Raw genomic sequence first — 12,514 nt, forward strand, 5'->3', positions numbered from 1 at the left:
ATTCATATAAAAAAAATTAAATTTTATTGTTAAATTATGAAATAGACAATTACTAATATTAAAATGTGTAATAGTTTAATTGTGACGTATTATTTTAAATAGATAAACATATTTTTTTTATGATTATATATATATATATATATATATATATATATATATATATATATATATATATATATATATATATATATATATATATATATATATATATATATATAACTACTTATTTTAATTTTAATGGCTAATTATTATGTACCCGTACTCTTACCTATTTTGGAGTTTTTTTTTATTACAAAGAGGGGCAAAGACCTAGGAAAAACAAAGAACCCCACGCACATCAAGCGAGAAGAGGGGACACCCCTAGCATCCTCGTCCAAAAATCTCAATAAGAACTCTGGTGCCGAATTGAAAAACATTGTCTCTTGACTGATCCTGGAACCAACTCTAGCATAAGCATCAACACATTTGTTCGTCTCCTTAAAGGAATAAACCACACAAACTTTCTCATGATTGTCAATCAACTTCCGGATATGATTAATAATTGCTAAGATCTCCCTTAAATTCGAACCACCCTTGTCAATGGCCCGAACGTCCATGGAGAAATCCACACTTGCTTCGACCTTCCTAAAACCTTGAGACAAAGTAAGCTTGAGGCCTTCGTACAAAGCCCATAATTCTTCCACAAACACATTTCTAAGACCCATAATTTTAGCAAAGCCTCCCAACCATCTACTATCCTCATTTCTAATAACTCCCTTTCACTCCCTACCAAATCATCTTTGCATGTTTCGTCGGTATTCAAGTTCACTTTGTTACTACTCGGGGGCACCCAAGTAATTAGTTTAGTGACTTTCACCATCCCCGGACATCACAATTCAAACGCATGGCATTAACATACTCCTTAACTTTCACCAGAACAAAATCTGCAAGATCAAAAGTCTCTCAAAATCATCACTGTGATATTGTTTGTTCCTCCAAAACCAAAGGTAGTAGCAACCCAAAGCCCAAAATGTATTCCAATGAAACATAGAACTATGGATATGATTAATGTTCAGTGTAAACCATTCTTCCAAATCCAAATCAGACCGATAAAACTACTGCACAATATCCAAAGGAATCACTTTCCTCCACAATTGAATGGCTTTCGGGCAATCTCTCACTATATGCAATATTGTTTCACACACATGGCCACAGAGGTTACACGCAGTTGAGCCCAAACCCTTTCTGCTATTGTTGTAATTCATAAGCAGTTTATTGTGTTTCAACAGCCACGAAAAATATTGAATTCTTTTGGGAACATACAAGGACCACATTATGCGGTAAAATGGCACGAATTTTGCGCAATAAATTATGCGGCATCCACCCTTGCATAGATTGCCACTTCCACTCACCATTCTCATCCACCAAATCCTTCCCTATCGCCCCTCGTACATTCTTAGAATGCTAATATTCTAATCTTCAATGCACACACCCGACTCCATCCCCGACTCCACCCAATTGTATCTCCAAATTCCCGTTTCATGCAACTAAGGCAACAACTTATTCAAAGCTTTCCACAAACTCGAATTAGAGCTTTTGATTTTGCATGGCCCGTGTAACTGAACTCTATTATAGATACCTCTCACTACCTTGCACCATATATCATTATAATTGTTTATTAACTTCCAACTTAACTTCATAATACAAGTCTTATTCATCCCCACTAAATTTCTCAACCCTAATCCACCAAGATACTTAGGTTTAATTAGGGTATCCCACATCACCGCATGGATCTTCTTCTTCTCAGTTGTATCTCCCCAAATGAAATTACATTGCAAATGTTGGATCTCTTCTATATAAGCTTTTGGAGCAAGTTCGTAACATAGTATAAGTTGGGATCGCTTCAACGACGCTTTTCGCCAAAGTAATTTTACCTGTAAAAGACAAAAAGTTAGAATTCAAATTCGCAAGTCTACTTTTGACTTGCTCCACAATGTACTGACAATCTATTATTCTCAATGCTTTTCCCACTCAACGACATGCTAAGATACTTCCCAAATTGATTATTCTCTCGAAATATAGAAATATGCAGCAACTTCGCTTTTATGCCTCTATTTAAATTATTAGAGAAAAGAATACTAGATTTTTCCTCACTAACTTCGCCTTTATACCTTTGGAGAGTATCCATAACACAATTCTTTTGGTTTTCTGTTGTTTCTCCCTCCGAACAGTACTAAATCATCCGCAAACATGAGATGGGATATCCTAGGGCCTTGTTTTCCCATTTGGATCGGATGCTAATTATTGTTCCTAACTTCTTGATCTATCATATGAGTTAATTTGTCCATACACAACAAAAAAAGATACAGTGAAATGAGATCTTCTTGTCTAATTCCACGTTGAAGGCAGAAAAACTCACTTCTAGAACCATGCTAGTTAACATCTGTTTTCACCCTAGAGACATCATGCATAATCATGTCAATCATGGCTTCCAGTAACTTGATCTCATTTAACACATACCAAATGAAATCCCAATTAAGTTTATCATAGGCTTCTGAGAGATCAGTCTTCATAACAAACAAACCTTTCTTACCTTTCTTCCTCTGCATAATATTTTGCGGATTTTTAGCTTATGTTATAAGTATTTTTTGTGGGTATCTATTTAATACGAATACAATTGTCATCCTTAATCATGCATTGTTGTAGAAACATCAAACAATGATTTTGTATCATATGAAATTATCCAATTGCCCTTACATAAATCGATTTTGTTTTTAACAAAATGTAAAAACAATATACTTATAATTGGTACAATTCTTTATTAATTTGAAATCAAAGGTTTTACTATAATAGAAAACTAGTGTGAAACCCGTGCCTCCGCACGGGTTCTGGTGTGGACCGGTTTTACGTTACCAGTTAGAATATGGAATTCAAAAATAATAGAAAAAATTAAAATAAATTATAAAAAAAAGGATAAAAAAGAAGTCTAAGATTAATATATAAGTTAAAATTTAAAAGATTTAATATAGGAGTTTTTTATAAACCACTAATATTTAAGTTTTTGTCGGCCACCTTGAGTAATTCATAAAAATTTTAAAAAGACATTTTTTTTATTTGAACAATAATTATTATTTTTCTGTATATAAAAATATATTTTCCTGTATTTATTTCTCGTATGTAAATATTATTTTTGTTTTGACATTCTTTATAAAATTATTGGAATCAATAGTAAATTTATTCCCGTATATAAATTTTAATTTTTTGAATTAATAATAAATTTATTCTCGTATATAAAAAGGGTTTGCCAAACAGAACCTTATATATTACAAAGAAATGGAAAAAAGTATGTTCAATAAATTTATTACAATTATTTTGTTTATTGATAGATTAAAAATATAATTAGTTTGATGAATGATAATATCTAATAAAGTATTTGAAATATTTATTTTACTAATAAAGTCTAATAAATAAATAAATAGCAAATAATAATAAAATAAATAAAATATAACCCTAAAATAGTGAATATCCGAATAAAAATGAAAAAAGAAATGGTCACTAATGAGAAATTTTGAGATCTTAGATATTCAAGCTATCTTAGAAGATAATAAACTCACATATTAGAACCAAAATATAGATGTTTGTAATGACTTTCCAAAGTGCAATAAACCTAAAAGTTCATATAGACATACGGATGACATAACTAACTATAAGGATGATAAATATACCAAAACTGTAATTCATGTATCAATGAGATATAGCCGAAAGAATTATCGATGAGATATATACTATCATCAAGAAGGAAACATGTAACCATATATAAAAAATAGAATCCACTTAATTGCAAACTAAGAAATACTGTCATCATGATGGAAACATGTAACCATATATAAAAAATAGAATCCACTTAATTGCAAACTAAGAAATTAAAATGAATAATCCAATTGAAAGCATGTTGTTGTTTAGAAACAAAGTACACCACTATTCTTCGTTTATAGTTGTATATAATTTGAAATCCTACTATTAATGATATCGTTATTCTAAACTGTACAATTAACAAAAAATGTTACTCCTAAAATAATTTGGGATAGTAATCTTTCTTATAAAATATGTATATCAGTATTCCAAACATTATAATATGTAGTACGTGTTGTATAGAGACAAGAATTGGATAAAATAATATAAGATATTTATTACAGTTTCACCCAAGTATAATTGAAACAAAAAATGTAATAAAAATTGAAAAGGTATTGTTATGCAGGTTATGACAGTAAAAGAAATATGAAAGTGACCATATAACATTGACAGCTAAAATCAGAAAATATAATTTATAATGTAATAGTTTTATAATAGAAAATTTCATGGTTAACAGATTACAAAATTTAATTTCAATTAAGGTAGTCCAGAACATAAACCAAGATTTTCATATAGTTGGAAATTTCATTACAACATAAGATGATGTTTGGCATATAGTTGGAAATTTCATTACAACATAAGATGATGTTTGGCATAGTAGAAAGAATAAAAATTAGCAAAAGCAAAACAAAAATGAACTAACAATAATTGACTATTAAATATAGGGTAATGAGAGCTACAATATAATTATATGTACTATTAAATATAGGGTAATGAGAACTACAATATATTTATATCTACTACCTGATACACAAGCTAAAATAAAATTAAGCATGAGAGCTACAATATTAGTATTAACTGAACAAACTTTTGTATGTTAACATAAACGGAATGACCCCGTCTCGTAACATTCACTATTGCATGTGTCACGAAGCAGTCGATCTGTTTCATCAACCACCTGACATTATAATTATTACCCTCATTATCATATCATATAAAACTATATACATAATCAAAAACAACAAAAGACTTCCAGTTTTCCAACTTGCTTCTCTATGTGAAGAATAACTTAACAACTCCCAAATGAAGAATAAGACAATCAAATATTTGATATACAGAATATGAAACATACCATTGGAATTAATTTTGGATTCACTGTCCAAAAACTTCCAGTACAGTATCCACTACTTACGCCCAAACAAATTCGAGAGCTATATACGAAAACCTACAAATCAACTCTGCCAGCGCCCTGTTCGTACATGTTAGGCTCGGCAAGCTTTGCAGCACCCTCAACCAATGCTTCTTTCATGTTATATTGAAATAGTGTTTCAAATTTATGGGTAACTTACACTTTCTGAAAATTCTGGGCTGGGAATTCCTTCAGCCAAAGATTGAAGTCAGGGGTCGCTGGAAGAGTGGAACACTCCATACTTGGTGAGGCATTTATATGTTCCTCACAATATGGTGACATATCTGCTATAGAATAAATATTGTATTAGTAATTCTGGTACATTAGCTTATTGAAAAACATTTAATTCTTGATAATTTTCAGCATATGATCACTTCAACTGAGAGACAGAAAAAGTACATAGATATTACCTTGTTCCACTTTTCTAGTAGAAAGAATCCCTTCCATTTCAGCTTCATTTTCCTGAAAATGATCAATAGGTGTCATAAGAACAACACAAACAACCTAATCAAAGTTTATCAGTCATAATTCTGCAGTTACAATATCAATACACAAACAGCCTAATCAAAGTCTATCAGTCATAATTCTGCAGTTACAAAATCAATACACAAACAGCCTAATCAAAGTTTATCTGTCACACTTCTGCAGTTACAAAATCACTTTAAAATCATGTTAAATGATAAATAAGAAGACTATTTTAACTTTCCGAAGCATGCTACATTGCAGGGCAACACTGGAAATTGTGTATACTCTAACGAAGCTGGGTTTGAAATTGATAGGTTGGTATGCAGAACCTGATGAATTGATAATATGGAAAAGAAGCCGCAACAAATCAAAAGCACCAAAATAAGTGATTACTACAAGACTTTTCACTGTCTAATAATACCATCCATTGCATATTTCCCTCATTGAATAATACAGGCACTTTGAAAATCATGTTACCAACCTGAAAATACCAGCCCCTGTCTGATAAATCAGGTTACTAATATAAAAAAGCTTACTCTTTATCCACCATTGATTTGAATTGAATATAAGAACATACAAACATCAAGAAAAATTAGATATCAAAATCAACATTATCTAGAATTACTTTTCCTGCATCAAATTTCCAGCTTCATCATAAAGAAACAAAAAATCATTTCTTATTGAAAATTGAAATCTATACCAAATTTATTTACCAAATTACTTTTCCGCCATCCTTATGCTTCAAAGCTAAAAATATTTGATTAGAAGAATCTCATTCAGATAGTCCACCACCACTGACCGCTGATTCATCTGAGTATCTCATTCTGAAGGGAAATTGAGAGTAACTAAGTTACAGGCAGATATCATAGTTAATGACACAACGCATACTTACAATTAAAAGAAATAGTGATCGAATAACTTCATAAAAACTCAAGATAAAGAAGAGTAGGACTCACAATTTTTCATAATAAGAACTTTTCATGGCTTAAATGTATAAAACCACACAACTTAATCATATAGTCTTCTATCAAAGACTGGAAAACAAACAACATTTATAAATATATGAAAGACACAAATATCTCATTTAATCTCGTCGAGAATAATACTGGCACTTCATTTCTTCGAAATCATAAAATAAACAAATATTTCAATTTAGTCCAACCAATCACTTCTTTATTAGTTTCAGCATGTCACCGACGAGATGTATGGAACCGATTACAAAGACCTGATGCATCAACAACACAAATTTTGTAGTTATATAGTATACACATCACACATGAAAAAAAGTGTAGAACATCAAGAAATTAATCTCAATTGTCAAATATTCACACATCTTCAACATAAATACAATGGGTAAATTGAAGAAAGTGAATTAAAAGCATTATAAAAAAATCAAGTGCTTAAGCGTTATATAAGCATTATAATAGCAGTATGTAGTAAAAGGAAACACTAGCAATTCAAGTTCTACCAGAGTAGTCACGCGAGCTTCCAACAATTTCTTTAGCCTCTTGGTAGCCATTGTTGCTTCCTCTAATTTTCTATGAAGAACCTGCAAAAAAAAAACATTGAGTGACAACAACTATTGTAAAATCCTGAATTGTGGGATGTGAAAATTAGAAGCCTTGTTCTATATGTGTATGGTTTCTACTATCTATCTACATCATTCTAATACAAAAATCACACAATTATTTCTCGCCTAATTTAGATCTAGTTAATGTGGAAAGGTCAGTTAAAAGACTAAAATAAAGTTATACACCCTATCATAAACCAAGCTATTAGTACCAAAATCATTGTTCCAACCAGAAAACTAAAACATTGGAAGCAGAAAATACAAATGCAAAGTTGAAAGAGTGAGGAAACACAACAATCATTTCATCAATAATCTCCACCTTCACCATTTAAGGCCAAATGCCTAAATAAATGATAAACAAAAACAAAAGCAAGAATACAAAAATAAGGGCAGAGTTAAAAACAAAATACAAACAAACACATGATAAACACAAGAAACAAATCCATAAAATATGAAATGGATTTAAATCAGAAACGCATAAATAACACCGACATAGAAAACTCACATATTTGTCAATAACCTATCACATGAGATCCTAAAACTCGAATCCAGTCTTACCTCATGAATCTGCCAAAACAAAAATAAGGGCAGAGTTACAACTTCCCTGAAATTTCAATTTAATCAGAAATGAAGCAGAACGATTGAAATCAACGAAAAAAATTAGGTATTATGGTTTATTAGTTTCATCTATATAAACTGAAAGGAAAAAAAAACCCATACCCAACCGATCTCTTTCTTCGTCAACATTAGAAAAAGAGAAGGAAGAAAGAGAAAGAAAATGAAGACGGATGAAGAAGAGAAAAAGGAAGAGAAAAGAGATAAGATGAAGTCAGAAGATGAAGAAGAAGAAGGAGAAAAGAGAGAGAGAGATAAAGAGACAAAGAAATAAGAGAGAAAGAGAAGATTGTATAGTTTTTGAATTAAAGTAAAATTTACTGTTGGTAAAGTCTTGAAATCTGCAACGTTTGTACTGATGAAAATTTTATGGTTAAGTTACATTACAATGCAAATTAGATATTGTACGTGGCCCAATGGTAACACAAACAGACCAAACCATTAGTTTCAATGCAGCCAAATTCTGAATTTAGTCACAAAAAGTAATTTTTAGACATATTTTGCCCCCAAAACAATTAGGTGTAATTTTTTGAGTAAGGGGCAATTGAGTATTTTCCAGATACATTTATTTTCTTATTTTATAGATAGGTTAAACAATTTTACACTGTTAAAAAATAAATTTTATTTGAGCCTTGCATAATATAAAAGGTTAGTTTGGGAATTATACAAATCTATCAGATAAAACGATAAAGGGATAAGAGTCTGAGAAACGAAACCGCAAAATCACAGAGAAAAGAGATAGAAAAAATGGCATCAGTGTCAAGCATATTTGGGTGCGGTGTAGCGATGGCACCAAACTCACTGAGAAACAAAGCAATTCGAACCGAAAGAAGAAACGTGTGTGGAGGATTGTTGATAGAGTGTTCATCGAGGCCACAGAAGAAATCAACTGCACATCACATCAAGACGAGGCCGAGAAAATCGCAACTGTCTGATAAGAAACGGAAGCCGACTGTGTATGCTCCGTTGCCTCCACTACCTCCTGATTATACGGTTGTGATTCCGGCTGAGGCTTCCACGGTTGATGTTACTCCTCCGCCTCCCGCTGATTCGGATTGAGTCGGTACTTTTTGTTAATGTTTCTGTGTTGTTGTTGTTGTTCTCTTTTATTGGATTCTGAATTGTACTGTTATAACTTACTGTTGTATTATTCCAGTTTTATTTGTCAATTAACTGCTGTGTTTTGCTTATATTATATTTTTTTGAAAAATCTTGGTATTCGGGCTTGCGACCAACTAATCTCAGAGTGATCAAAGTCAGGACAAAGTTCTGTATGGACTGGTCCAACACAATGATAGCTCCCTTTAATTTTTGGACTAGGGTTTCTGAAATTGAATTTAATTGTTCTGAAAGTGTAAAGCTAGTAAATCAATTTTTTTATTTCTGAATTTTGTTGCATGAAAGATGGCATGTCTTGAGAGAACAATATCTATGGTTTTAAAATCAATGACTATCTATTGAGCTGAGAAGGGTAGATTTTTGTTACCGCAACGCCACCGTGGCAGTGACGGAGCCAGGAATTTTAGGAAGTCTGGGCAAAAACTTTACACCATTGATTATTCGTCTGTTTTAATTTTCACACCCTAGTTTTACTAATTTTGTCCCTAATTTTACCTAAAAATCGACTATCGCTCCCGGGCTCGCTGGGCCTTGGAACCGCCCCTGCACTGTGGGTCTGTTATATGAAACCTTGATGGGAAATGCATAACTAAATGAACTAAAAACTTCAAAGAGGTTAGGTCTAGTTGTGTGGTATTAGAGTTAAATTCAGTAAAACTATATTTATATGCTTTTGATACAGAAAGATTTATATGGTACAATTCTGTTTAAGTAAAGTAGAATAGCTGAAATTTGAAGCATGGGGTAGTAAATGATGTCAATTTTCATGGGGAGGGAGGGTTTCTGGCAAAGGAATATAAACCTTACTGTTAGGAATTATGGGGTGTGTATAATTCAACAAGTTCTTTAGCAGGGTCAATCGTCTTCATGGATGGTATCTAATGAATAACAGAGATTATTAGTAGAGGTGATTTGACAAGAAAGAGATTTGTAACATGAAGTAGGTTAATGGAGAAATTTGGATGTATAAAGTGTCAAAAAGGATTCAAGATTCATTTCAAAGTTAAGGGATAAAGTGATATGGTGAGGAATTGCATGATAAAATGGAGGTAGATGTGGTGTTAAAGAAGTGGCCAAGTTGGAAGAAGAATGAGAAATAGTAGTTGGTGAGGTATTTGGCAGTAAAGAGCAAGTAGGCTCTAAAATTGCTTGTGCTAAACTGGAAAGTGTTAAATCTTGCTGAATGTTTGCATCTTGAAAACAATCATATGGGATGTTGTGAGCAGCTTTCTGGGATTTAAAAGCTGTGGATTTCCATGTTTGAGAAAACACTATGGTAGTATGATAAGATTTTGAATCCCCTCATCATTTTTCTATTATTCTTTCTTTTTACTCTATTTCTCTATTAATCTCATTCTCTCTTTTGATTATTTTCTCAACTATTTAATTAAGAGAGAAAGTGAAATTAAAAGAAAAATAGAGACCCTTTGTTATATTTTCAATTTTTTAATTAATGGAGAAATAGAGTAAGGAGAGGGAATGAAAAAGTGAAGGAGATAATCCATACATATTGAAGAAATATATCATACAATTAAATTTCAATCTAAAAATAAATATGACGATGTATCAAACAAGGTTAAGTGTACATTTGGTTTAGTTAAGTTTACATTTGGTTTAGCTTTTGGAATAGTAAAAAATAATTTAGAGATGGAAATTTGATTTTTGAATGATTTTGAAGTGTTTGATTTTTTTAAACTAGAATTGATTCTACTTGAAATTAAAATTGGTAATTTTTTAATTCAAATTTCTTTACATTAAAATTTAATGTTCAGTTAACCAAATATTGGGCTCCAGTGGTAACCAGAGAGCTGTAAAGTCCAAAAAAAAAATATATTTAATATTCAATTTAATTTTGCATAAAATTATCAAATATAAATTATTTTATATTGAACTTAACATTTACTCAAAATTAATTATTTTCATCGTAGAATCAAACATCCATCTATATTATGTATGAAATTGATAGTGAGAGGAAAAGCATCCAAACTTCAACATTGGACGGGTAGAAGCCGGAGGTCGTCCAAAGCCCGAATCCGGTCTCGGGTATTTTGCATGTTGCCACCCGCTCCAGATTGATGGGCGAACGACGGGGATTGAACCCGCGCGTGGTGGATTCACAATCCACTGCCTTGATCCACTTGGCTACATCCGCCCCTACCCCCGCACTGGTTTTAGTCTCTATCATTGAAGATAATCGGCTGGCTGTGGCTCAATCGATGCGGTTCGTCCCCTTCCTCCAGCCCCCCTTCCAGCGCTTCTGGATGACCCTTCGTACCCGTATTCAGAATTCTACCTCCGCGGATCTCTCCTGTTGCTTATTATTTTTCCTATATTGTGGTGGCTTATTCAGCGAGCTGGAGCTCCTACTGTTCCCGCGCCAGCTTCCACTCTAGCTCCCTTCGGCCTCGAAGATCATCAGGTTCCATCCAACTCACTCTAGTTTCTAGAATCAAACATACACGCTAAATGCTAAATGGCATTGATACGGTAGGAAAAAGAGTCTGATATAGTAATATAGGACAAGAAATGGCAAACTAACAAAAAGCATTTTTAATCAAAAATCAAGATTACAAGAATTTTTTTAGAATAAAGAAGAAAGTGAAATATTAAAGGAACAACACTTTATTTTCATATAAAAAAATCTCATATATTAAACAAAGAAAAGAAAAGGGGTACAAACAAGAAGGATGGACTAGGCTAAACCCAAAGAACAAAGATAAATAAAACTGAGAAAAATCTTAAGTTAGGAAAGTCTGACTTGTTTCTAACCAACTATTATCTAATTATTAAAGGTACATAGTGTTAGTTAGATTTTTCTATGTATCTCAAATGTTTAACAAGTCAAGAAAAACTCAAAATGCTTGAAGAAATCCAGCTAAGTATGATGATACCCTTTCGACAAGATGTTAAAAGGTTGGTTCGACAGATTTGTTCCAAGGAGCATTTCGAAGTTCTCATGCGCGCAATAGTCTTAGGGGCTTACTGATTTTTTTTCTTGGTTTGGAGGATACTTCAACTGAAGAAGTTGAAATATGAAACAAGGCTAAGTAACCGTTTTTTGGTCATATCTGCATTCGAAGTACGCGTGGAAGTAAGTTAAAGGCGAAACATATGCAAGCAAAGACGTGTCAGTTTCTGAAGAAAGGAGTTTTCGCGACAGTTATTTAGATGTTATTATAAATAGAAAATTCCAGTATTAGATTTCGTGTGTTGCAATTACTACAGAAACTTGTTATACTCAAAGTATCTAAGCGAAAGTGAGAAAATAGTTCAATTGAGTGCAATGTATGTGTTCAGACACCACCCTTTATTTATACAAAGTCTTTTACATTAAGTTATTTTTCTACATCTTTACTTTCTATCAAAGTCTTTTATATTAAGTTACTAAATTTATTTTTACTTTATCCTAAAGATTTCTCCTACGTCGAAATCTACGCCTTTTTACACAAAAATCCATACAAAAACATTAGAAACTTTGTACACATATGTCCTAGGATCACCTAGTCGATCCTGCAAGTAACCCTTTTGGAAAGAATAATGCTTGTTTGTTAAATTTCATGGCGAACACATGGTTCCACCGAGTCTATTCTAGGAGAGTGAGACCTAAAGAAGTAAGTTTGTCAACACAATTAATGTCTTCCTTAAAAGTGTGTTAATCAAAATTCTAGATTAATCTTGAGGTTAGTGTTGAATTTGGGTTTAGGAGTAAAAAAGATTGATTGTTT

General features: G+C 32.2%; 1 protein-coding gene and 1 long non-coding RNA gene across 2 annotated transcripts; one reads left to right on the forward strand and one right to left on the reverse strand.

Moving 5' to 3' along the window:
• Positions 1-4,967: 4,967 nt before the first annotated feature.
• On the reverse strand, positions 4,968-7,914 carry LOC131635620 (uncharacterized). The gene is made up of 5 exons (XR_009293839.1): positions 7,776-7,914; positions 7,561-7,622; positions 6,199-7,034; positions 5,431-5,482; positions 4,968-5,304 (listed from the first exon to the last, which is right to left on the reverse strand). It is a non-coding gene; the product is annotated as an uncharacterized LOC131635620 (long non-coding RNA).
• Positions 7,915-8,356: 442 nt separating this feature from the next.
• On the forward strand, positions 8,357-8,880 carry LOC131635608 (large ribosomal subunit protein cL38). The gene has a single exon (XM_058906239.1). The coding sequence runs from the start codon at positions 8,418-8,420 to the stop codon at positions 8,727-8,729; it is 312 nt and encodes a 103-aa protein (XP_058762222.1). The 5' UTR covers positions 8,357-8,417; the 3' UTR covers positions 8,730-8,880.
• Positions 8,881-12,514: the final 3,634 nt, after the last annotated feature.

The sequence above is a fragment of the Vicia villosa genome, unplaced genomic scaffold (assembly GCF_029867415.1).
Source record: "Vicia villosa cultivar HV-30 ecotype Madison, WI unplaced genomic scaffold, Vvil1.0 ctg.001519F_1_1, whole genome shotgun sequence".
Taxonomy (NCBI): Eukaryota; Viridiplantae; Streptophyta; class Magnoliopsida; order Fabales; family Fabaceae; genus Vicia; species Vicia villosa.